The 27,552-nt window shown below is 40.5% G+C and overlaps 1 protein-coding gene across 3 annotated transcripts in view; it reads left to right on the top strand.

Moving 5' to 3' along the window:
- The window catches only part of NPHP3 (nephrocystin 3), a 64,420-nt gene extending 37,363 nt beyond the window's left edge, over positions 1–27,057 (top strand). For 2 of the 3 annotated variants that reach the window (XM_044295832.1, XM_044295833.1), the window contains exons 16-28: positions 45–127; positions 1,007–1,145; positions 3,804–3,968; positions 4,276–4,373; positions 12,159–12,281; positions 12,409–12,598; positions 14,403–14,644; positions 15,204–15,279; positions 19,503–19,630; positions 20,964–21,204; positions 22,756–22,881; positions 24,847–24,962; positions 25,823–27,057. In XM_044295832.1, the coding sequence (XP_044151767.1) occupies positions 45–127; positions 1,007–1,145; positions 3,804–3,968; positions 4,276–4,373; positions 12,159–12,281; positions 12,409–12,598; positions 14,403–14,644; positions 15,204–15,279; positions 19,503–19,630; positions 20,964–21,204; positions 22,756–22,881; positions 24,847–24,962; positions 25,823–25,997 (1,902 nt within the window). In that variant the 3' untranslated portion in view covers positions 25,998–27,057. The remainder of the gene's footprint in view (positions 1–44; positions 128–1,006; positions 1,146–3,803; positions 3,969–4,275; positions 4,374–12,158; positions 12,282–12,408; positions 12,599–14,402; positions 14,645–15,203; positions 15,280–19,502; positions 19,631–20,963; positions 21,205–22,755; positions 22,882–24,846; positions 24,963–25,822) is intronic. The other variant, XM_044295834.1, reaches the window with a different exon arrangement.
- Positions 27,058–27,552: the final 495 nt, after the last annotated feature.

Below are 27,552 nucleotides of genomic sequence, written 5' to 3'. Positions count from 1 at the left end.
AATAATATATAAGCATTGTGTCATTTGCTTGTTTTTTTTTCCAGGAGAGAAGACTGGAAAGACATTGTCGATCTGCTACAACCTGCAATCCTCTATATGTAACTTTGTTAGCTAAAATACTGATCTGGTAGGTGGAAACATATCTACTCTATTGAGGGTATGTGTCACCTGACTGAACTGTTAAAGGGTTTTTAATAGACACAATATCAGCAGGGCATGGTATAACTATCTGACCAATGGGGATTGAGCAGAATGCCACAAATCTCTACTAAATAAATGCATGCTGTCTATGGGACTGTTGCTGAAAATTTAGATTTTCTTAAAAAAAATAATTCTCAATGAATGGGAGAATATAAGCCAAGTAATTTATTAAATATGTGTATATTCCTAGATAAATGTGTGATGTTCTGTGTTTAAAGGGGTTCTCCAGCTTCAAAATACAAGTTCAAAAAATTGTAAAAGTTATAAAACAACAAAAACAGTACTGACCTCGTCTTTTTCTTGGTGTTCTAGTGGTTCTCCTGGTCTTTTGGATTACAGACACCCTGCATGTGACCACTGCAGGCAATCAGTGGCTGGTGCAGCGCTGAGCAGTGATGCCAGTAGAGTATGGCACGCAATCTCTGTGGCCGTTGATTGGCTGCAGTGGTCACATGCTAGGTGCATGTAAAGAAAGCAGAAGTGGCAGCACTGGATAACCTAGATAAAGAAAAAAAGGAATGCTTTTTTTTTCCGTTTATAACATTTACAGTCGTTATAATTTTTTTAGAAGTTGGATGACTCCTTTAATCAATAATTTTAGGATGCATTTACAATCTGGTCTTTCAGAGTGGATTCCAAACAGAAAATCTGTAGCATTTTACAGTACATTGCGTGGGGTGGGATTTTGAAAACCCCATCCTCAGTTAGTGAAAAACAAAAATGTGTGAAATTGAGGAATTGTGGATTGTAACTGTTCCCATTAAGGGAAAATTCAATTTGTAACGTAAATATGTGTTATGTGCAGGGCTGCAAACATGGGGGACGTTACAGATGTCTTGCAGCTTTGTCTACAGTGCCAGGATACAGTGTCCTTGTATCGACTTGCACTACACACAGTGCAGGAATTTCTGCCCACTGCAAAAGACAAGGAGCTCATGAGAGAGGTAAGAACGCCATAGTATAGGAGCTAAAGACTAATATAATTTCCTATGTATAATGATAAGTGCCTTTTACAGCAGGTTTTTATTCTAGATATACCATTTTGTTTCCTTCCTGTGGTCTCCATAAAGATAAGGTGTGTGTGTGTGTGTAGCTAGATAGATAACAATAATATTGAAAAAATAAATAAAAACTTTACATAAAGCAATAGGAAAAGCGATCACAAGAAGCTTTGTAATATATTTTATCAATAAGTAATGTTTATTTTATTCTGTTATCACCTGTTTATCTCACCCCTTGCCAATTGCTTTTCAATTTAAAAAAATGCTTTGAATTCCATCTTAAGATATGCAGCTCCACTGGAGTATCATATTGCACATGCCAATGCAAGTCTATGGATGGGGGGTGGGGGAGCATCAGCATGAGTAAGACAGGGCTCAAAAAGAAATACTAAAGAGACTGCACAGCTATATAGAAGATTTATATCTCAGCACAGATGCTAAATTCACAATCAGTACAGTTCAGTACTTCTCTTTAATGTCCTTCTGAGTGAGTAAGAGAAGGTTAGGACGCAGCTTCTCCTCTACTTTCTGTGTGCAGTGGATGGCAGCTAGTTTCACCCCACCATGTCTAAGAGATCTGCTGCAAACTAGATGTTCAGCTAAAAAATGCAATATACAAGTGATATAGTGGCCAGAAATAGTGCTATTCCTCATGTACACACGCTATACTATTGATTTATGCAAAGTTTGTTGAAAGGTTAGGTACCCTTTAACAATTTTGTACTACTTTAGATTATTCTTTGTAGCTACAAGCATTTGTCTGCAAAAATGTTTTGGTTTGGAAGTCTAAAGAGGTTGTCCAGAACTAGCAAGATGGCTGCCTTTTAGAAAAGGTTCAGTATGGTATTGCATCTCAGCCCCATCCAGTTCCATGGAGCTGAACTGTAGTATCAGGACAGATGTGAGGCAGTTTTTATAATCCTAGACAACCCCTTTAAAGGGTTACTCCCATCATATACATTTATGGCATGTCTCATAGGTGCAGGCCCCTCCAGTCCTGACAGTTCCTAGACAGCAATAGAAGGGTGGCTGAGACCCCCAATCACCCAGTAGTCCTGGGATAAACAGTACCATAAATGCTTGTTGGCCCTTTACCTGTGGGGCATTTAGGGTTTATCCTGTAGTTGTCCTGGGGTAGAAAATGGTTGCGTTTTTTCCCCCCACAAAAATAGCTCCACCACTTTCCACAGGTTGTGGGTGGTATTACAGCTCAGCCTCCTTCAGTTCAGTGGTGCTGAACTGCTATACCAGGTGGACAGGTGTGGGGCCGTTTTTGGAATAACGAAGTCATGTTTTTCTAATCCTTAAGGGGTTCTCCGGGCTTTTAATATTGATGGCCTATCCTCAGACACCCGGCACCCCCGCTAATCGGCTGTATGAAGGGAAGGCGCACGAGGTATGCACGTGCCCTCTCCCTCCTCTCTTCCTGCTTGCTGCTGTTTTGCCATAGACATAGCAGCAGGAAGAGAGAAGAGAGAAGGCATGCTGCATGCACCTTCATACACAGCCGATCGGTGTGGGTGCTGGGTGTCGGACCCCCGCCTATCTGATATTGATGACCTGTCCTGAGGGTAGGCCATCAATATTAAAAGCCCGGAGAACCCCTTTAGGGTACTCCCAATACTCATGGTATATATAGTATGATAAATGCTTGTTAGCTATTTACCTATGGGGCATTTATGGTATATTTTGTGTATATGCCATAAATGCCTATGGTAGGAATACCCTACTACGTCAAGTTTTCCTGATTCTTGGCTGAATAAATCTTTCAATGTAAGTGTCTCGATGTTTGCCTGGGCAGTTTCTTATTTAACAGTTCAGTAGACTTAGAACAGAGTTGTCACTGCTTGACATGTGAATGAATTGGGAACCTTCATGCATCCAGGACTGATCAATAGTCATTTTACTGATGTGAATTTTCACGTTCACAGCATCTTACAAGCTAAGACTATATTTTTTTATTTTTTTAAGTAGCAATAAAGTCCATATGTTGCCCTTGCCATTTTTCAGAAGAGAGTATAGGAATGGGAGTGGCCATGACAAATTTATCTTCATTTACGCCAACGAAGCCAGAAATCTATGGCAGTTCATAGCTGTTTAGGCACATTGGGTGCCGAAGTATGCGTCTAATTTATGACAAGGTCTGCACCTTATCAGAAATGAGGCGCATCCTGCTGCAGTGTGGGGGCTATCAAGACCAGCGCAGAAAGCCCCTTTGTGTTGACATCATTGCACTAAGGCCCCTATAGGGCCATGATGACGCATTAGCCAATATCACATTGCTATTTCCGCTGAAGTTCCACATCCATCACCTGGGTGGTGTCGTGAACCTTAAAATCGGCATCAGCAAAATGACTATTCATTGGAGAGTGCAAACTTTTAATTTCTGCCCCATGGAAGAGTTTATTAGTTATTTAGAGTTTGCGCTAATATGAATTCTGTAATACTCCATCTCATCTCGGTGTTAGCCTGTCTGTAAACTGTCCAGCAAGGTGAATGCAGGCAATGCGATACAGTAGAAGAAGGGCAGGGCATTCAGATTCTTTGTGCTACGTTACTGAAGTCATTGAGCATACTGATAAGACCTTTATTGTTCCTTAGATTTTGTGTCTGATCAGTGTAAGCCACAATGGAGTGAGTGAATATGAACTGATGGAGCTCTGCACTGGGCTGACCTGGCCAATATTGACATTTTTGGTTCATCACCTTCATAAGATGGTTGTACTTAGATATAGCTGTGGACTACTCCAGTTTCAACATCTTCAGGTATGTTCTTATGTTTCATCTGTCCTGATAAGCCTGTAAAGAGGGAAAGGTCATCAGTAAAGTTTAAAACCAGCAATATGATGTGAGGGTTGCATTTTTAGGATTCTCTGGGACAAAATCTGCGTGTTTGAAAGACTTTAGGAATTTTATAGAGAACTTGGGAGCATGTTTTTAGTTATGGAGACCTTCATCCTTTCAGTTAGTGACAATGCGAGTTTATTTGTATAGGCATGGGCATTTCCTAAGGTTATTGACTGCAGTTGTAGAAAGTGAAGACTATTGCCATCTTTCTTCATCCTCTCCCCAGGCATGGGAAGCGGCGAGACTGGAGTATATGCAAGGAGGGCACAATATTGTGTCCGAGTACCGAGAGAAACTCATTCAGTATTTCACAACACAGTTAAGGTAGTTATTATTATTATCATTATTATTGAAACTATTTTACCACCAGTCTTATGATGGGAATGAAATTCAATTCCTGAACTCTTGGAAATGGTATTTAATAATATAGCCTTGGGTATTTTATACTGATGTAATTAGACTAATGAAGTGGTTTGTCACATACCACCAGCAGAATGATACAGGATAGTGCTTTATATAGGATTTACCACAGCAGAATGATAGAAGATAGTGCTTCATATAGTATTTACCACCAACAGAATGATATAGGATAATGCTTCACATAGGATTTACCACCAGCAAAATTACATAAAATAGTGCTTCTTATAGGATTTACCTCCAGCAGAATAATAGAAACAATAAAAGCAAATCCTAACAACAGGCAACTTTCAAAACTGTCAAAACCAGCTATACTAGATGCTCAAGATGAAGTAAGTGATGTTAGGTCTAGGGTGTACAGCAGTTTGCAGTGTAGTACAGGTCCACAATACACAATATGAGAAAAAAATGTATGTTTTTCCTGGTAACATCAGAGACACAGTATGTGCCTGTTGCAGCTATAGGAAGAAAATGAAACTTTTGTACTCCACTGGATTGCTTTAAGTGTTACGTTTATTAAACAAGCGGGTATCCAGCAATTTACCTTCTTCAGAGAACCGGAATTACATATATAGATACGCAAGCAATAAACAATAATGTGTAAACGTGATGTGATACACAGAAACAAAAGTCAAACAAATAATCATATAAACATCCTATCTGAGCAGGGGTCAACCCTGGTTAACTGTAAGGTTATAGGCAGTTGTGCTTTCAGGGTATTTCTGCATAATAACGTATAACATTATGAAGAGACGTTGTCTGCTGGATCCTAGTAATTGGCTCCCAAAATCAACACGGTCCACATGGATTGGTGTATGAGTATTCGTTAAGGGGAATATTTGACAGCGTTAACATTATCTTTATACAAGGGAAGATTGATAAGGAGTAAGTGGAATTATCAAACAACAACACTTAAAGGGGTTCACCGGGAATTAGGAAAATGAAAATGCTTAAATATTACTTTATTATAAATATATTCCCAGATACCTTTCATTAGATATAATGGCTCGTTTTGTCTGTGGAGCAATCATTAGGAGAAATAAAATGTCCGCTGTCCTATTCGTACACAGAAAACCTGTCCTAATCACACAGGAAGCATTGCTACTTCAGAGCACTGAGGTAAACAGCTGCCTCGTCTTCTTCTATTATCCTGAATACAGTTTAATATGATCTTCAGCTAAACCTCTGTAGGAATGTGGTTCATGAGGAGACATGAAGTACAGAGAGGAGGGTGGGGGTGATGTGGATAATGCGCAGCAGCTCTTATATGGAGTCTCCATTACCACAGTCTGTCCTGTCCGTCCTCTCTGTACTTCATGTCTCCTCATGAATTCCATTCCCACAGAGATTCAGTTAAAGTTCTTATAATCTATATTCAGAATCATAACTCCTGACAAGTAGGAGAGGAGGATGAGACAGCTCTTTACCTCATTGCTCAGAAGTAACATGTCCTCCTGTGTGATTAGGACAGGTTTTGTGTGTATTAATAGGACAACGGCCATTTTGTTTCTCCTTAAACAAAATTAGCCATTATAAATAATAAAAGGTATTTGGGAATATATTTGCAATAAAGTAATATTTTAGTATTTTCATTTTCTAAATACCCGGAGAACCCCTTTAAAATGAGAGCAACAGAGGAACATTAGCAGCAGTAAAAGAAGTATCGTCCGCAGCATTACTAGCAGCAATTTTCTGGTCAATTTAAGACTCAATGAAGTTATTGCTTACCTGCATGAGCCACACTGTGTAGAGGAGATGAGGGAGGGCTGAAGCCCAGAAGAAAAGGTTGTGGTAAAGGGTTAACCACCCTAAGTAGTGCTTGTGGAGTGGGCACTGTGGCCCTAGGTGATGCCCTAAGGAGTTTGTGCCTTAAATAATGTATGCACATGTGGCGTTTATATCACGCCACACGTGGAACCTAGGAGGAGGAGGGCGGTCTAGTGGAGGAAGAGGGAGCACCCAAGATGGCAGCCGCAGCTTCTGGGGGGATCTGGGCATGCTCTGGCGCCGATGGTGGATGGAGGTCCTAAGGGAAGGACAAAAATGGCCACCGTAGTGCCGAATGGGTATGGCGTGTGGGCTGTGATGTGAGAAGGATAGATGAATGGAAAAGACGGGGTTATATATAGTGCTATAGTATGAAGTGTAATTGGATTATGTGCAGCGGTTGTGTAGAGCGGAGAAGCAAGGATTATGGAGCATTTATTACAAATAGGAGGGAGATAATGCAATAGAAGCTAAAGGAAAGAAAGATGGATAGAGAAAGGGGGAAAGTGGAGCTAGAAGAGAAGTAGATTAAGAGTAGAGATGGGAAGAAGAGAGAAAAGGAGGATGGAAAATAGGAAGGGGAATGAGAAGAATGAAATAGAGTAAAGTAAATGAGAAGTAATAGGAAAAATAGAAATAAACAAAGGAAACAAAATGACTAAAATAAAAATAAGAAAGATAAAAATAAATGAAAATAAAAATTGAGATAAAAATTAAAACAATAAAAAAATAAATTGAAATGGTTTGTGTGCTGTAGCAAATGAAACTGGAATAGGATGAAAGTATAGATGAATATAATTGTAAGTGAAAGAAAAGAAGGAGGGCAGAGCGGGGTGGAAGAAAATGGAAAAAGAATGAAATAGAAAATAAAATAGAGAAAAAGTGAGAAACTGATATAATGAAAAATTTGAATAGTGTAGTAAAAAGAATGAGGACAGGGGGATCGACAGGCTGGGATAGGATATAGTCACTGAAAGGATATAAGTTAAGTATGGCTCCATCCGGAAGGAGATGTCAATATCTCATCTGAAAATAGAGAATAGCAAGTTAGTATAATGTATAATAGTATACATAAGTGATTGGTAACATATAAAAAACATGATGGGATATATCAAGACATTATTACAGAGAAAAGTGTGCGTACAGGAGGGAAATGGCAGATAAATTCATTTGAAACCCCCCAAGATCGTATTCCCGATTTAAACCTTTGCGGTCCAAGGTCTGTAATTGGTGTATCCAGAAGGCCTCCCTGTTTTTGAGTATGCGAGAGATGTCACCTCCCCTTCTAGGGGCTTCTATTTGTTCTACTACTTGAAAGCATAGTTGGGCAATATTGTGACTTTGGAGATGAAGTGTGCTGGAATTGGTAGAAGTGTTTTCTTACAGTGGATTGTGGATTTGTGCTTACAGATTCTGTCCTAATGTTTTGTGTGGTTTCACCTACGTATGCAAATTCGCAGGGGCATTTTATCACATAGATGACATTTCAGGAATCACATGTGTAGAAGCCATGTATAGGATTTTCCAGTACGTGGGTGATATATCTTATCACCTTTTGTAACATGAGAACATTGCATATATTGTAGGCAAGAAAATGTTCCTCTGCATTGGGTCTTAAGGAATATCTGTCTAGGTAACTTAGTGTTTGAGCCCTCATCTGCTCGTACTAGAGTGTCCCTTAGGTTTTTAGGGCGTCTGTTACAAGGTAAGAGAGGGGAGGCAAAATCCTTTATGTGGGGGTAGGCTTGACGTAAGAGATGCCAATGTCTACGTAAGATATTTTGTACTTTGGCTGCAAAGGGATGGTAAGTGTGGACAAATAGGATCCTCTGGCCTTAGTATTTTTTCTTATTGGAATTCTTTGTTAGTCCATGTCTTATTATTTTATCTGGGTAGCCTCTGGCGTGGAATCTAGAGGTTATTTCGAGTAGCCTCTGTTTTTTGGCTGTTTCATCATACACAATTCTGGAAACTCTTTTAAACTGAGAGCACGGGAGGGATTTTTTCATGCTGTCAGGATGAAAACTGGAGTAATGTAATAAATTGTTGCGAACTGTTGGTTTTGTGTAGAGGTCAGTGTGTAGACTGCCATCTGCTTCTTTGTAAACTATTATGTCCATAAAATGTATGGATGAATTGCTTTGGTGTAGGGTGAACTGTAATTCTGGCCATACGGAATTGAGGGTGGAAGTAAATGTATGTAGTGATTCTACGGTACCATTCCAGATACAGAATACATAGTCGATGTATCTTTTCCAGACCAGAGCATGTTGTTGAAAAAGGGGGTTAGTATAAATGTGATCTTCCTCAAAGATGGCCATGTAGCAGTTAGCGTAGGATGGCGCCATGTGTGCCCCCATAGCGGTCCCTTGTTTCTGGACATACAAAGTGTCCTGAAACATAAGGTAATTCTCAGTTAAGACTAAGTGGAGAAGACCCATGCGTAGTGTGGTCACTTCAATGTTTGTGTCTGTGGTCTCAAGCAGTCTGGTGATGGCAGAAAGGTCTTTTGTATGTGTAATGGAGGTATAGAGGCTGACCACGTCGAGCGTGACCAAAATGGAGTCAGAGTGAACCTGTTTAAGATCCCTAATGATTTGCAGGAATGTAGATGTGTCAAGTAGGGATGATTTGGTGGTTTTAACCAGAGGCGTAAGTATTTTTTCTAGGAATACAGATATAGTCGGATGAGGAAACATTTGGGCGTCCAGGTGGTTTATTGAGACGTTTGTGGACTTTGGGTAGAGTGTATAGAACGGGATTATAGCATGGAGTTTTGTAAGATATGTGACTGTTTCCTGGTCAATAGTGCCCTTATGTAAGTGTGTATGTAGCACTTGTTTAATTTTTTGTGCAATTGTAGGTGTTGGGTCTCTTGGTAGACACTCATATACATTCATATAGCTCAATTGGCCATAGATTTCTTCTAAGTAGTCTTTTTTTTATCCATGACCACCAAAGCAATGCCTTTGTTGGCAGGTTTGATGGTTCGGTCTCTGTCCTTTTTAATGGTCTGTAACGCTTCACTTCCTTCCCGTATCATGTTGGATTGGCAGCTGAATTTGAAAGGGGTAAATTCCCTTGTATAGGGATAATTTTAACGCCGTCAAATATTCCCCTTAACAAATACACCAATCCATGTGGACAGTGTTGATTTTGGGAGCCAATTACTTGGATCCAGCAGACGACGTATCTTCCTAATGTTATCCAGAAATACTCTGAAAGCACAACTGCCTATAACCTTACAGTTAACCGGGGTTGTCCCCTGCTCAAATAGGATGTTTATATGATTATTTGTTTTTATATATATATATGTATATATATTATTGTTGACTTTTGTTTCTGTATATCACATCACGTTTACACATTATTGTTTATTGATTGTGTATCTATATATATCATTCCGGTTCTCTCAAGAAGGCAAATTGCCGAAAACGTTCAGTAATTTTTACTGGATACCTGCTTGTTTAATAAATGTAACACCTGAAGCAATCCAGTGGAGTACAGGAGTTTCATTCTCTTCCATTGCTACTCGGGCTGGGAACCGTCTCCTGCTTCCTGCATAATTTCTCAGTTGGAGTGTCACCTAACCTTTGAATAATTGTTGCAGCTATAGGCACAGTATTCAGGATCCAAATATACAGATCCTGAATACAGCCATCTACATGACGTGTAAGGCTCATACTACACAGCAACAGTTAAAGGGGTTATCTGGGAATTTGATATTGCTGACCTATCCTCCGTGAGCACCTAGGCCAGTGACATTACGTTCATCGGTCATGTGGCCTAGACGCAGCTCAGTCCCATTCTAGTGGAGAATATATACAATGTACAGCTCTGTGCTTGGTGGGCTGTGAGGAGCTACAACCGAGTGCTGCAGCTGACTGGTAGCACCGGAGCGCGGACTGTGAACGCTGCAGCTTCCTCAAACAGCTGATCTAGGGGACTCCGGGAAGTTGGACCCCCGTTGATCTCATATTGATGTCCTATTCTAAGGAAAGGAAATCAGTATGAAAATTCCAGAGAACCTCTTTTAAGTGCATTTTGAAGGGGAGCCAGAACAGCAACACTTAATGTGAAAATCCCAGAGAACCCCTTTAACGCCTCCAGGATACAGCCATTTTTCACCTTCAGGACCCAGCCTAATTTTGCAAATCTGACATATTTCACTTTATGTGGTGATAACTTTAAAACGCTTTTACTTATCCAAGCCATTCTGAGACAGTTTTTTTTTTTTTTTGTCACATATTGTACTTCATGACAGTGGTAAATTTGAGTAAAAAAAAAATCATTTTTATTTATAAAAAAAATACAAAATTTTCACAAAATTGGGAAAAATTCCCAATTTTTAAAATTTCCATTTCTGTGCTTTTAAAACCAATAATGATACCTCCTAAAATAGTTATTACGTTATAAGGCTTAGAAGTTTAGAAGCAAATCTTAAAATTTGAAGTCACGTTATAGAGCACATCAAGGTGGCATTGCTTCACAAACTGTTTGTGACTATGTAAGCTGCAAATACGTAACTTAAAGAGCATATATCAGCAGGATAAACTTTATTAAACCAGGCATAGTGCCTGGTAGGGTTGATCCTGCTGATTAAAATATCTGTCTTGTGAAAAAAAGTTGCAGTTTTCCCAAGAAAAAAGGCTTGTTGTACTCTTTATGCATATAACGCTTCAGGGCACTGATGTGTGGCCAACACTGGAAACCTAAGGAGCTGAGGTGCAGTAGGGGTCTAGGCCCTACGCCTCATTTGCATAACGCCAACAACTGGTTTTCACATGGCAGGATCAATCCTACCAGGTAGGATGGATGGTTTAATAGGGTTGATCCTGCCGACAGGGGTTGTTTAAAAGAACACCAAAACTTAGAAATGAATATTAGAAGCGACCCGAGAAAACAGGTCCTGTTGCAGACAGAAGTTTAGGAGGGCTCCTACACTCAGTTGTCTTACAGCCAGGCACAGATCTTTGAAAAGGAGGATAGAGCAATGGCATCTGGTGCAGATTTCAAGTAGAAAATTCCCCTTGACTACATTAGGGAGGTTATTTTCACATGAAGACAACATTTATTTAACAATAATTTCTTATGAGTCAAACATAAGGAAAATTTCCGCAGCAATTCCGCTACATGTGCAAGTAGCCTAAACTAGGAATTACAGCATTTAAAAAAAAAAAAAAATCTTTTAACGTTTTTTCATCATTTAGTGGCAGCAGACACAGTCTTTAGGATACCTACACATGGGTGCAGGTTTACTAACAGAAAATCCACACAGATTTCCGTGCATGATGTATTGCAGTTTTTGATTTGATGTATTTTTGATGCAGATCTCACCCTTCCATTGAAAAGGGTGAAATCTGCAGCAAAAATTGCAAACATAATTGACATGCCGCAGATTTCTAAATCCACACAGCAGGTCAATTTCCACATGGACGAAAGAAGAAAAGTGTATATAAGATTTGTCTAATCTCATACATGTTGCTGATACTGTACTACACTGTGGTTTTTCGACCTTAGAATCCACATGGAAAAATTCACGTAATCCACAACATGTGTAGGTAGCCTTAAAGAGCGCCTGTCACCACGAAATACAATCAATCTGCAGACCGCATATTATAGAGCGGGAGACGCTGAGCAGATTGATATATACAGTTTTATGGAAAGTTTTTTGTAACTTATACATTTCAACCTCCTCTCTACTCAGAGAATGATATCAATCACTGTAAAACTGAGGCCAGAAAAAGCAGAGATTTGAATCTATAAATTACAGGTTTTACAGAATATTTTCCTATAAAACTAGCTATCTGCTCAGCTCTTCCTTCTCTACGTACTGCATTTCATGATGACAGGTCCTCTTTAAGGGCTTAATGGTACAATTGTATTACTGCATTACCCACGTTGATCTGCTATTCTTAATCCTAGTCGGGACAGAGTGACGTGGCGGAGCGCCGATGAGCTTACGTGGTTATTCCAGCAACAAGGGGAGAAGCAGAAGCTCCACAGATGTCTCATGAACTTGTTTGTATCACAGAATCTTTACAAAAGGTTTGTCTTTTGGAGAACACGTCTGTCAGTGTAAATTATTCTGCCGTATAAGATCATTTCACCTTGTTTGACATAGATTTTACATCTGCTTCATGAAACACGTTTTATATATTTTCTTGGTTCTCAGGGGACATTTTGCTGAATTGCTCAATTACTGGCAACTTGTTGGGAAAGACAAGAACTCGATGGCCACAGAATACTTTGACGCTCTGAAGCAATATGAAAAAAGCTGTGAAGGAGAAGAGAGCATGACATGTTTGGCAGACCTGTATGAAACACTTGGGCGTTTTCTCAAGGACTTGGGTCTCCTTAGTCAGGTCTTGTGCTTTCTACTGTGAATCCAGTCATTTAGAAATGAGTAACCCATCAAGCTGCCTTCGTAGATTTTAAGACTTTTGGAGTAAAACTTTAAGGGGTTGTCTCCCCTCAAACATGGGCACTCCTAGATATTTGCCACCAAAGTGAAGAAGAGTGCACTGTGAATGTGCAGCCACCCTCTATTCATTTCTACAGGAGTATTGAAAATAGATGAGTGGTTCGTTGGGCAATTTTTGGAAGTCCCATTGAAACAAAGAGTGTGCCGCGCAAGCGTGGCCACCGCTCCATTTAGTTATATGGAACTGCCTAAAATAGCCAAGCCAGCGTTCAGCTACAGTATTTTCGCACTCCCGTAGAAACTAATGGAGGGTGGCCGAGCATACATGGTGCGCTCTTGTTCTAGAGATAGGTGTGGATCCTAGAGGTGGGACCCACATTCATCTGACATTGTTGGCATAGCCTACCGATATGCCACCAATATTTGAGGTGAGATAACCCCCTTTAAAGAGCATTTGTTGGCATGATCAACCCTATTAAAATAGACATAATAATTCCTATTAGGATTGATTATGCTGAGTCAAATGCCACCTGTCTTGTAGCAATCTGTTGCACTATTTTTCAGAAATTTGCGCTTTATTATTATTTATTACTAATAAGATGTTCGGAGCACCGAGGGACCATCCTTGCCCCTCAGAGCATCACTTTACTATCGCTGTTCTCCCTTAGCCAATTGCTTCCATTGAGTGACATGGCCAGACACCCTCCTTATCCTCTTGTCTGGCCCTGAAATCTCACACATGTGCTGGTGATAGTTCAGTTAGAGAATGTGCAGTAGATCCCATCTTGCTGTCGTCTCTAGTGGAAGCCAAACTGTGCGTTTCGGGGAGTTATCTCCCCTTCATCAGGTAAAAACTACATATAACCTATTGGTAATTGAAGCAGATATCTGCTTCAATTACCAATAGTTTATATAAGCAGTTTTTACCTGATGAAGGGGAGATAACTCCCCGAAACGCATTGTTTTATTCTGCTCAATAAATCATCAATAACCTGCATCATCCTGGATCGTCTGTCTGGTTCCTTGCGCCGAGGGATGTTCTCCTGTTTGTAAGCCCTTCCAAATCTTCTTAGGAACAACATCATCTGTGGCTGCATACCACCTTTCCTGGGATCCACTATATGGGGGCGCTTCTTTTCTTCTGTTTACTAACAGACTATGCCTGTACTACTGATCATTAGATATTAGTCAGATTGTGCAAAACATAATAGGTTTTAGATTTTTCTTGTTGTGGCGCCCCCTGGTGTTTTTTTATTGCCTCTCATAATGTCCACCTAATGTGCCCAGTGGAGGGTAAAAGTCACCACTTCTGCGGTTCTATTATTTATTGGCAGGCCTGCACAGTAGCACAATTCTACTGCCTGTGTTCAAAAGGAATTTGGCTGTAGGGTTGAGGACTAGACACATAATGTGAACGTTCTGAGAGGGAATCGGAAGAACACCAGGGGGCGCCATAACAAGTATGTAACAGCAGTATCTAAATACAAGAGATTATTATTTTTTTAATTGTTACAAATGTATTCTTTTTTTTTTTTTTGCAACTAGCACAGTCAGTCACAAGGTTTATTCATGGGACAAGCACTTTTAAATATATGCATCATATAGTAAACCTTCTCATGGAGACATATTGTGGCCACAGGTAGTTTTTCTTTGTCTCTGCCGGCTCTACAGTCTTTATTAGATGTGATGTTCTATATTGTTGTTCTCTTGCATGCTGTATTACTTACTTTTGTTTTATTGTATAGGCCGTGACACCTCTCCAGCGATCATTAGAGATCAGAGAGACTGTCCTCGATCCGGATCACCCCAGTGTGGCTCAGTCTCTGCACCAGCTGGCAGGGGTCTATGTGCAATCCAAGAAATTTGGAAATGCGGAACAGCTTTATAAACAGGCTCTAGAAATAAGTGAGAATGCCTATGGCAGTGAACACCTGAGAGTAGCCTGGGAGCTTGAGGCGTTAGCTGTGTTGTACCAGAAGCAGAACAAGTAAGAAAGCGGAGTAATAAACCCAACATACGCATGCAACTAAAGACATCACGCACTTCTACTAACAAACACGTGCATGCATTAATATAGTGTAGAAATCAATAGCTGAACAGTGATGGCCAGTTCGCGTTGTTCTCCCGCGAACACATGCGGGCTGCCATCTTTTCTCACAAGTCCGGCGAGGCACAGGTAAGCCCTTACCTGTGCCGCGAGCCAGTCTGAAACAAATGCGGGCAGCGGGAGCAGGCAGTTCCGAGAACAGCCCGATGAAGGCCCCCGGCGGCTGTTCTCGAAACTGCCTGCTCCCGGTGACTGCATTTGATTTCAGACCGGCTCGCGCACAGGCACAGGTAAGGGCTTACCTGTGCCTCACTGGACTTGTGAGAAAAGATGGCAGCCCGCATGTGTTCGCATGCGAACTGGCCATCACTGTAGCTGAACAGATTGACTTTAAAACCTGGATCTAACTATCTTACCTCCAGTTCCCCGCCCAGTGCAGCAGCCATTTTATTGAAGCCATTGTAATGTGAGCCTTGTCTGATTATTCTGTTTATTACAGGTATGAGCAAGCTGAACAACTGAGGAAAAGATCATTCAAAATTCGACAGAAGGCCGCAAGAAGGAAAGGGAGTGTGGTAAGGCTACCATTCATCTTCATGACACTGGCTGACTCTAGGCAGTTACTTTACATTAGATATTGATTATAGAGGGATTTCAAGTTAGAATTACTTGTTTTACTCCGGTATAAAAGATTTTTAAAAGCTTTGTCAATCATCTGGAAAATTGGGAGATTTATCAAACTAGTGTAAGGGTGAAAAGTGGTTTAGTTGGCCATAGCAACCAATCAGATTCCATCTTTCATTTTCCAAAGGAATTCTGAAAATGAAAGGCGAAATCTGATTGGTTGCTATTGGCAACTTGGCCAGTTTTCCTTTACACCACTTTTGATAAATCTCCTCCAATCTATACATGGTCTGAAAGTGTGTGTTTTTGTGCACCTTTATTGTATAAGATTGCAACATCCATAAGAAGGTCAGTGCTCCATATTTTGTGATGGCCTGGGAAATATAGGGGTTGTCCAATCCCATAACTCCATGTTTTGTTTTTTTGCAAATAGCTTCCAATGATCTAAAATAACTAAAGGAGTAGCACTTCACTAATCTTCTGGGGCTCCCATGGCTATTCTTCCCTGGTCTCACCCTCCAGTCTCAGTTCACCTGGCTCCAGCAATGATGTGTTGACACAACATGCAGCCACTCACTGTAAGCTGCCTAGTGTTGCTAGGGATTGGCTGCAGCAGTCAAGTGTCAGCAACCTACATCATCACTGGGGCTCAGTAAATGGAGAACGGCAGGGGACCAGGGAAGCATCGCCATGTGACCAGCAGAGGATTCATAAGATAATTATTACTCTTTCTCTTATTATATACCATTGTAAGCTGTCTAAAAAAATATGTTGTATGTTGGAATGGACCAACCCTTTTAAAAGAAAACCTTTGAAACCGTTCTACCATGAATTCTGAGTCCCGAGAATAAGACACGTGTAAGAGAATAAGAAGTGATAAAGACACGTACAGACAAAATCACTTACAGTTGCAAGAAAAAGTATGTGAACCCTTTGGAATGATCTGGATTTCTGCACAAATTGGTCATAAAATGTGATCTGATCTTCATCTAAGTCACAACAATAGACAATCACAGTCTGCTTAAACTAATAACACACAAAGAATTAAATGTTACCATGTTTTTATTGAACACACCATGTAAACATTCACAGTGCAAGTGGAAAAAGTATGTGAACCCTTGGATTTAATAACTGGTTGAACCTCCTTTGGCAGCAATAACTTCAACCATATCAAAAGACCGCTTAGCAGTAAATGTAAGTGAGGGAAGAATAATTATCATGCACTAGAACACCTTCCCAATAAAAATATACCTTTTATTAATAATGAACTAAAATCTGGCCTACAGCCGGACTACATATAACAGGAGAGTCAGCAAGACATACAATACATTACTATAATCAATGAGACAAGGGGTATACTTGTAGTACATGTGACAACATCCAATAAGGGAATCCTTGACATGTATATAGGAGACACCTGAGGAATCAATTGTGATACAATAAACGACAATTATAGCTCAATGATGACCTGATATTGGTGGTGCCATCATAAAACAAACAGTAATGCAATATGGTCAATTGACTCGACATATATTCCGCAGTTAGACACGGTTTGCTGAATTACTATGCATATATTCAGTGAAAATTCACGCTTTGCTGGGATACTAAAGAAAAGGTTTTGTGGTTACTCACGGTTTGCTGAGATACCAGTAGGTATAGAACTTAACGGTTTGCTGAGATGTCAGTGGGTGTAGTTCTCAATAGCCAGGTGGAGAACCAACACTGGTGAATGAAGCAATCAGATGGATATTTAACATTACTGATAACCAGGATGGTCCAGAGGCCGTAATATTAGTGCAGCTCAGAGACGTAATGTCCAATAGTCATTGAAATCCTATCCTACATGAATCCCTCTGTGACCCTAATTAAGCTCAGCCCAGGCACACCCCTTAAGGGTAGAGGTTCCCTGTCCTCGTGCCTAATCTGACTCTCCCTGTATGCCCCTATCCTCATTAACCAATAGTATATAACATAACAGACACACTAAAGAAGAACAAGAAAAAATTAAATAAAATCTCATTGATTATAGTAATGTATTGTATGTCTTGCTGACTCTCCTGTTATATGTAGTCCGGCTGTAGGCCAGATTTTAGTTCATTATTAATAAAAGGTATATTTTTATTGGGAAGGTGTTCTAGTGCATGAGCAATAACTTCAACCAAACATTTCCTGTAGTTGCAGATCAGACGTGCACAACGGTCAGGAGTAATTCTTGACCATTCCTCTTTCCAAAACTGTTTCAGTTCAGCAATACTCTTGGGATGTCTGGTGTGAATCGCTTTCTTGAGGTCATGCCACAGCATCTCAATTGGGTTGAGGTCAGGACTCTGACTGGGCCACTCCAGAAGGCATATTTTCTTCTGTTTAAGCCATTCTGTTGTTGTTACTTCTATGCTTTGGGTCGTTGTCCTGTTGCAACACCCATCTTCTGTTGAGCTTCAGCTGGTGGACAGATGGCCTTAAGTTCTCCTGCAAAATGTCTTGATAAACTTGGGAATTCATTTTTCCTTCGATGAAAGCGATCCGTCCAGGCCCTGACGCAGCAAAGCAGCCCCAAACCATGATGCCCCCACCACCATACATCACAGTTGGGATGAGGTTTCGATGTTGGTGTGCTGTGCCTCTTTTTTTCTCCACACATAGTGTTGTGTGTTTCTTCCAAACAACTCAACTTTGGTTTCATCTATCCACAGAATATGTTGCCAGTACTGTTGTGGAACATCCAGGTGCTCTTGTGCAAACTGTAAACGTCCAGCAATGTTTTTTTGGACAGCAGTGGCTTCCTTTGTGGTATCCTCCCATGAAATCCATTCTTGTTTAGTGTTTAACGTATCATAGATTCGCTAACAGGTATGTTAGCATATGCCAGAGACTTTTGTAAGTCTTTAGCTGACACTGTAGGATTCTTCTTCACCTCATTGAGCAGTCTGCGCTGTGCTCTTGCAGTCATCTTTACAGGACGGCCACTCCTTTCTCCATTTATAGACAATTTGTCTTACTGTGGACTGATGAACAGCAAGGCTTTTGGAGATACTTTTATAATCCTTTCCAGCTTTATGCAAGACAACAATTCTTAATCGTAGGTCTTCTGAGAGCTCTTTTGTTCGAGACATCATTCACATCAGGCAATGCTTTTTGTGAAAAGCAAACCCAGAACTGGTGTGTGTGTGTGTTTTTTTTTTTTTTTTTTTTTTTTTATAGGGCAGGGCAGCTGTAACCAACACCTCCAATATCATGTCATTGATTGGACTCCTCACTCCAATTAGCTCTTGGAGATGTCATTAGTCTAGGGGTTCACATACTTTTTCCACCTGCACTGTGAATGTTTACATGGTGTGTTCAGTAAAAACATGGTAACATTTAATTATTTGTGTGTTATTAGTTTAAGCAGACTGTGATTGTCTATTGTTGTGACTTAGATGAAGATCAGATCACATTTTATGACCAATTTGTGTAAAAATCCATATAGTTCCAAAGGGTTCACATACTTTTTCTTGCAACTGTACATAGTAAAAACAATCTCTCTGATCTGTGTTCACTGGGCAGACTCCTGTTGGCTTTCCTGGTGGCCACAGTCACATAGCCGATGTTTCTGTCAACTGTCGTAGCAGGACACAGCCCCATAGCTCACAACCAGTTATGATGGAATACAAAAGAGGTAGTCTCAGACAACCTTCCATACAAATACTTCATTGGAGCTTAAATCTCTTTTTTCTTTGCCTAGAACTTTATTGTTTAGTGCCTTCTGGCTCCTCTGAGATGCTTCCAGTGTGCAGTACGCATGACCATTGAACTCATTACTTAGGAATGTTGCTTACACAGATCGTTGGCAGTGTCGGATGTTTGTCTCCCGCCAATCTGATAATGATGAATTATCCTGAGGATAGGTCAATATCTGGAAACTGGACAACCCATTTAAATTACCTTTTACAATAACAATACTGGAATATGTTTTCTTTGAACTCTGCATTGAGCAATTCCTATGTTATTCCTCCTGGAAACATGTGAATAAATCCACAACTGATCATTGACATTACAAAGGGACATGTCCCCACACATAACAATGATAGTTCAGAAAACCTGATGCTGATTTATTTCATGGGGTATACAAGTAACTAGTAAAACAAGTGCTTCCCCTTTTCTAGAATCTCATGGCTGTCTTTTTTTCTGTTAGTATGGGTTTGCTCTGTTAAAGCGTCGTGCGCTTCAGCTGGAGGAACTAACACTGGGCAAAGACACTTCAGATAACGCAAGAACCCTGAACGAACTGGGAGTTTTATATTATTTGCAGAACAACCTAGAGTGAGTATAACTTGTATACATGTTGTGTATGTTGTAGTCTCTCGTCTTCATTTCTTATAGAGGTTTGACTATTGTGTCATTAACTTTGTCACATAGGGACTGATTATTTTTTCATTAATTTAATTTATCATGGTTAGAAAACCAGCTAAGATGAGAAAACTATAACATCTATCTTGATATTAAAATGCTGGTTCAGAAAACCATTAAAATGCCTGTTAAACTGCCCTTTTAGCTTGGGGAATACATGATTAATTACATTTATTTTAGTTGCATTATTTTATAATATTTGGCAGTGTTGAACATTCTAGTATGTAATAATTCACGCCATTCCTATTTCCACTGGATCTAAAAATTTGCCACATGCCATTTGACCTGTTGGTATGCTTTTGCATTAATGGAAACCCATATAGGCGCTGGGAGAACATTGAAATTCCATGCCGATGTTGCTTCTGCTCATATGCTGAACCAGGACCGCTGTTGGAGCAGATTGACAAATTTCATGTAGCTTGACCTTTAGGGCTGTTTCACAGGAACGGATGCCGTGCGTGACATCCGCTGCGTGAATGACAGCAAAGACCCGATGCGGACAGCAGAAGCACCGAGCATTAACATGATTGATAATGCTCCGTGCCTCTCTGTGATCTCTTTACTACAAAATCACAGTGACAACTTTATCTCACTGTGATTTCGTAGTAAAGAGATCACAGAGAGGCACGGAGCATTATCGGTCATGTTACTGCTCCGTGATTCTGCTGTCCGCATCGGGTCTTGGCTGTCATTCACGCAGCGGATGTCACGCACGGCATCCGCTCCTGTGAAATAGCCCTTACAGCGCCTATAGTTGTCTATGGATGACGGGTTATAGACTGTATTAATATGGTTTCCTTGTCGTTAAAGTGGTTTTCCAAGATTGTTTTTACCGATGACCTACCAACTGGATAGATCATCAGTATCTGATCGATGGTGGTCTGACACTTGAATGGGACTGATCTACAATACAACGCACAGCTGCTATACAATGTATGGCGCTGTGCTTGGTAAGCTGTGAAAAGACAGCGGCAGCAGGGTTCGCGGGTGTTGGACCCCCACCGATCAGATACTGATGACCTATCCAGAGGATTGGTCATCAGTAAAAATAAAAAGCTTGAGAAATCCTTTTAACCTGCTTTAGCTGAAATGAGCTTCAGCAGAGAATCAGCTAATGTATGTATAATAGGGACTTACATATATCTCAGTTCTCTAATAGGTTACTACAATCCAGAGGTAAGTCACCTGTGTAAGGTACTGTTGCGGTTATTAATATCTCTTTCTTTTGTATTTCTTATCTTTCTAGAACAGCAGAAATGTTTCTTAAGCGCTCCTTGGAAATGAGGGAACGCGTGCTTGGTCCAGAACATCCGGACTGTGCCCAGTCTTTAAATAATCTAGCAGCTCTCTATAATGAGAAGAAGCAGTACGACAAAGCAGAGGAACTGTATGAGAGAGCGTTAGACATCAGGAGGAGGGCGCTATCTCCAGACCACCCTTCACTGGCCTATACTGTGAAGCATCTTGCTGTGCTCCACAAAAGAAAGGTATAGTCTGTGTTCCGAGGACTTCATTGTAGGAGGTCATGGACCGTGGCAATCAAAGGGTTAACAGTGGAGATTGCAGCCTCCTTTGCCCCCGGATGTATAACAGGAGCTTGCTGTAAAAACCAAGGCTGTTAGTAACAGCCGGTTCTTAGAGCAGGATGCAGCACCAAAAGATGACACTGCAGACTGAGGACCTGCAATGGTGGTCGAACCTTAAAGACTATATACACCTTCTGAGACAATTTTTTGTTGTTGTTGCATATTACTAATTTTGGGCTGCAAATCATTTTTCTATTGGCCTTTATTAAAAATATTGAGCTATTCTGTCAAAAAGGGTCAACTGTTTTTCTAGCTGTGTGACTGGTACTTTTACTTTGTGCAGTCATCTAATAACCCTTATCTCTAAATTACTAAAAGGTTGTAAACACTTATTTAAGCCACATTCTTATCACTAAGATGAGAACTGAGCTATAATAAGTGTTTATAATGTCAGAGAGCAGAGATAAGGAGTCCGCCTGCTCTCCAGATGACGCAAAAGACAGAAAATCCACAGGCTGCCACTACAGCATGTCAGCTCTGCACAGAAAAAAGGATGCCATATTTCTAATAAAGACCAATTTAAAAAAATATTTTAGGTCAAAATGATGACCATTCAATAATAAAAAAAATTGCCCCCAAAGGTGTACAAAGATGGATGGCATGTTTTTACTACAGGCTTGGGTTTTTCTGATGCTTATCCAATGAAGTATGGTGCAGATATCTTGCTCAGTGCTTGCTTGCCTCTATATAAATGCTAACTCTTTATTGCATTTAATTTTATTGCATATTGGTAATGTACTCCTCTTGTACAGTCAGCCGGTGGTTGTCCTTTCTTAGCTTGTTTGGTGACCTTATACTTTCTGACTGAATAAATTGGGGACCCTCGCTAGTAGAGTTGGCTACACACAAAAAATCACTGTGAGCTATCTTCAACTACATCCCCATAATTGCAAGCTCAATGGCAAAGTCTGCATGTTGTTTACTATAAAGGGATTGAGATGAGCAGCTAACAGACACCCATGGCGCCGCTTATATCCTGACAAAACAATGGCCCAGATTTAGTAATCCTAAAGATGGAGTAAACTTAGACAGGCTGTCTAGACCCACACCAGATCTATCACAGAGGCTCAGGCCGGATGATGAATGTGGTGCAGGGATAGACGCTTTTATCTAGCTGTATACCAACTATTGGTTGGCTTACTTTAAGACATCTCTTTACACCAGAACTCTGGCACAATTTTGGCATAAAATGGGGTATCATAGACTCCACCCTTATCCCACAAAGCTCCATCTCTTTTCCGATACGCACACCCCTTGTCGAAAATATCAGAAAAAAAGTGTACAAACCATAGATACATCAAATGGCTCCAATTTACGCCACTTGATTTTAGTGCAGAGACATGTATGAAACAAGTTAAGGTTTACCTTGTCTGAAAGATTTTTTTATTTTTACATAAATCTGTAATCATTTATTGTTCATTAGGTTTCTACATATTTTTTTTATTTCCCTAGGGGAAGCTTGATAAGGCGGTGCCTCTTTATGAGCTGGCTGTGGAAATCCGTCAGAAGTCATTTGGCCCAAAACACCCCAGTGTTGCTACTGCGTTGGTGAATCTTGCAGTATTGTACTGTCAAATGGTAAGACTTGTGTGGTTTCCTGGTAGACTACTTATAGAAGACCTGTCATCTCTCCTGACATGTCCGTTTCTGAAATGTCTCCTTGAAATAACAATTCGATCTGGTGCTTATGGTCTGTGTTGTTCCTTTCCTCTTTTATTCCTTTTGGAAATGTATGGTTAAATTGACAAACTGGGTGTTGCTAATCCCCTTGTTAGAGGAACTTGTCTGTAGTCTCCCAATTATTTTGTGTCAAGCCCTTTAAACGAAAACCAAGTGACTTGTGTGGCATCCATTGCTGCATATTATTAACCTGACATTGGCCTGTGTAAATTTAGGACAATATAAGATATGCAATGTACTTAAAATGTACCTAAACGTTCCACTGCCATTTTTTGAAAGTGTTATAAAAATTATTTTTAGGGTTTTTCCAATATACTTAATTGCTATTCACTACTGGTCATAGAGAATCCGTAGACCTCAGCCATGTATGCAGTGTACAGATACTGATTTGTATTATCTGCGCTGCGGTGAGTGCCGATGATGGGAGGACATCTCCCTGCTCCAGCCTGTACCTTCCTCTGTCTTAGAATATCAAGTGCAGGATGTCCTGCCCTGCGATGTACTATGCAGAGGTTACAGCGAGGACAGGCAGGGATATGCTGTGCAGAGCTCCTGTCTGGCCTCATTGTGCTCCACTGGAACTCTCTGCATACTACATAGCAGGGCAAGGTATCCTGTACTGATGATCTATGGCAGAGATTTCAGCAGAAGGTGCAGGCTGGAGCAGGGAGATGTCCTCCAGTCATCAGCACTCACTTCATAGCATATAATACAAATCGGCATACGCATACCTGGCTGGAGGCCCGAACTTTAGGGGTCTCTTTTGGTGGTAAAACTAGAATATAAATAAATTAAGTATATTGGAAAATTATTTTTAGGGCGTTTCTAACACTTTCAAAAAGTTTTAGTTGAATGTTTAGGTACATTTAAAATTATGTAGGTTATAACTACCTATAAAAACTTTAAAATAGTGTTCAAAGAAACATATGCTTTTCCAGACATCAGGCCGTTTTATGCAGTAGAACACACTGTTATGTCACATGTATAAAGTGTCGCCGGGGCTGCTTGCTCTTGTTTTTTTCTACTGCTATATAGGTAAGCGACCCTCTGGTTCAAGAAATAAGTTGGAAAATTTACTGGATGGACAGCACACCTACATGGCGCTTTGCTTTTTCTCTTTTAGGCTGGTTTCACTCGAGCGAGTTAAATGCATTGAACTCGCAGCATGTGTCTGCGAGAGCTCCTTCCTGACCTACGTAGCAGTGATAGGATTGCATAGCATTATATTGATTTATAATACTATGGATCTCTTAACAGTTCTGGGATGTATTGTATAACACTGACAGCATTATGTCAGTGTTATACAATACATTCCAGAACTCTAAGGGTTACATAACATCATAAATCGTTCTAGAGCTACATAGGTCAGGAGCTCTCGCAGACATACACTCTGCCAGCTCACAGGCTCCTCTTCTGCCATTCAAGATGGCTGCACCACTTCTCAGACTACTTGATGAACATTGTGCCTTTGGTAGCCTAAGTCACTTCCTGCTTGTCCAGCCCTGCTCTTGGATTGGTCAGCACCGCTCATGTGAGCAGTGCTGGCCAATCCGAGGCCACAGGAAGTGTCTTGGACTACCAAATGCACAGTCTGAGTGGTGCAGCCACTATACATGGCAAAAGAGGAGCCTGGGAATTGGCAGATCTTCAGCTGAGACGATGACAAGCAGGGCAACATGTAAATGTTCTAGGCATTTCCCAGTTAATGTGAATGTTTGTTTGTTTTTTTTCTTTTTTTTTCTTGAACCGGACTGTCACCATAACAATGTCGGCACAATATAAATAATTTTTTAAAAGAGTTTGTGTGGAATGACATAAGGCTCCATATACTGTGTATTATGTTACCTGTTTTCATAATTTCAGAAAAAACAAGTGGAAGCCTTACCTCTATATGAGCGTGCCATGAAGATTTATGAAGACAGCCTTGGTCGAATGCACCCCAGAGTTGGAGAAACCCTGAAAAACCTTGCTTTATTAAGGTGGTGTTATTGTTTGATACATTTGTCATCTGTGAGATCTGATGTTTCTATACAAAATTCCTGAGATGGAAAAATGACTTTAGTCCAGCATCCTGTGATCAAGGTATAATGTAGATAATTAGTGCTTTTGTCACTTTTGGGTCATATGCTCATAAGGACATCCACTGTTAGGGCAGTGGACTTCATAGAGTGAGTCATGATGAAAAGCCGCTCTGTAAGGCCTCATGCACACGGCCGTGTTCGTATTGTGGCCCGCAAACAGCAGGTCCGCAACATGCGGGCATCGGCCTTGTGCTCCCCGCATCACAGATGCGGACGCATTCACTTGAATGCTACAGAAACACACTGAGCATGCTCGACCTAACAAAGGCTCAGAACTACAGGTCGATGCCATGGTAATTTATGAGGAAACTACTACTGAACTACTGAATGGTAAATATGTGAAATTTACACTATATTAGGTAATTATTGATGATGAATTAGCCTAAAACATAAGTTATATTTTTGGTAACCAGAATAAGAAGCTGTTCCCGCCTCAATTTATAAAGCACATCTTATAAACAGTAGTAATTCTCTTACTGGGCCATGTAGTGCATATCTTTCAAATATCGAGCACTTTGCAGAAGTTAATTTTGTGGTGTAAACTGGGTCTCTTGTCTTCTATGTGAAACATGACAAATCTGAAGGAGATTTTCATTTAGGACTATGAAGGCCTGTATTTACTAAAAGGTTTGCCATCTTGAAGAACAGTGTCTACCACCATGACTTGTTGTTGGATAAAGCCTTTCCCAAGTATGGTTATTGGTTTGGTTATAACCTCAGTCATAAAAAATATAAGTTGATTTCCTTATGTTTAACAGGTATGAAGAAGGGGATTTTGAAAAAGCAGCTGAGCTTTATAAAAGAGCAATGGAAATCAAAGAAGCAGACACATCTGTATTAGGCGCAAAGGCTCCTTCTGGCCATTCTTCTAGTGGAGGAGACACATACAGCCTCAGGAATACCTTACCAGTGAATGCATTTACTGAACCATGATATCACAGGAATGTAATGTCACCTAGAAAGGTAGATGATCTGAAACACAAGCCGGACCTCATCATCATAGGCACTACAGACATCAGCTATGCATCTCAGTTTCTATTATGTCCCAAGGACCGTCCTGTATCATTTCTTCAGTGCCTTCAAATGACACAATCAGTATTTGAATGAAGCCTTTCATCACAAAGAATTATGTGTGCGTGTGTGAACCAAAGAAAATATTTCAGTACCTGCCATGTAATGGTTTTTAGCAAATCCTAATATAAGCCAGGTTTCATGGTTATAAGAGAGCGAGGCATTTCCTTCTGAAGGGTTCTGATGTAGGACAATCTTTCCTGGGGAAGATATATCCAAGCCAGGTTTTCTGTGGAGGAAGAAGAGAGGGTGGAATATGGTGTTTTATCACCAAACCAAGTCGGGGTATTCAGAATGATTTGAAGGCTATCCAGGTTTGGGGCATCACTGTGTTGAACACTTTTGTGACAAAATGAGGAGTGGTTGCCAGGAAAGATGGTAGAACTGCAAACTAATAGTGACTAGATTCAAGCTTGGTATGTCAGGCATCTTGGGGTGTGGAGGTTTGTGTCCTTGATGGCCTTTGATGTGAGGAATTAGCCTTGCTCCATGGAGACATTTACTGTCCTCAATGGCTCTATCCAAAAACAAATCCACCTATACATAAGGGTTGAAATGCTTTAGGCCCAGCCCAGGATAGGCCAAACTGTTCCATCTTTTAAGACACAGCGAAAAGGTTGGATTAGAAGTCTTAAAACCTTTCTCCCAAAAGAACAGGAACAATTACTCCTTGAAAAAGAGAGTCCATAATTTATAGCATATGGGATATTTTTCCTTATATTATGTAACTGAACTGCTGCAGAAACTCTTCTTTGAAGAAGAAATAGTAAGCCAGAGATTAGACTAGATTAACATGAACTACTTAAAGGGTTTCTGTCACCCCAATTTTCGCTATTAAACAGGCTGACATTATAGAAGTGAAAATGTCACCTGAACTGAACTCTGCATTTCTTTTATTTAAGTATGCCTCCGTTTCCGTGTAATTTTAACTTTTATTATATACAAATGAGTTTCTAGGAGAAGGGGGGCATTGCACCTGCTCCTAGAGGCTCAGTTCGCCAACCTCATTTCCACGCCCTTCTGTCTTGATTGACAGGGCCAGGCCAGCGTTGGTTCTCCTGCTAGCCCCGTCTGCCGGCTTTCTCACTACGCCTGCACCGAATACTGAACTAGACTGCACAGGCGCGAGATTTACACGGCAGCTGGGGCCAGCAGGAGAACCAACGCTGGACTGGCCCTGTCAATCAAGACAGAAGGGCGTGGAAAGGAGGTTGGCGAACGGAGCCTCTAGGAGCAGGTGCAACCCCCCCGCTCTCCTTGAGGCTCATTTGTATATAATAAAAATTAAAATAATACGAAAACGGGAACATACTTAATCAAAAGAAATGCAGAGTTAAATTCAGGTGACATTTTCACATCTATATGAAAGGGGGTGACAGAAACCCTTTAAAGGGGTTTTCTGACTTTTTTATTTATA

The sequence above is a fragment of the Bufo gargarizans genome, chromosome 5, assembly GCF_014858855.1.
Source record: "Bufo gargarizans isolate SCDJY-AF-19 chromosome 5, ASM1485885v1, whole genome shotgun sequence".
NCBI classification, from domain to species: Eukaryota; Metazoa; Chordata; class Amphibia; order Anura; family Bufonidae; genus Bufo; species Bufo gargarizans.
The sequence above is the reverse complement of the archived record's forward strand: the minus strand, read 5'-3'. Positions and strand labels throughout refer to the sequence as shown.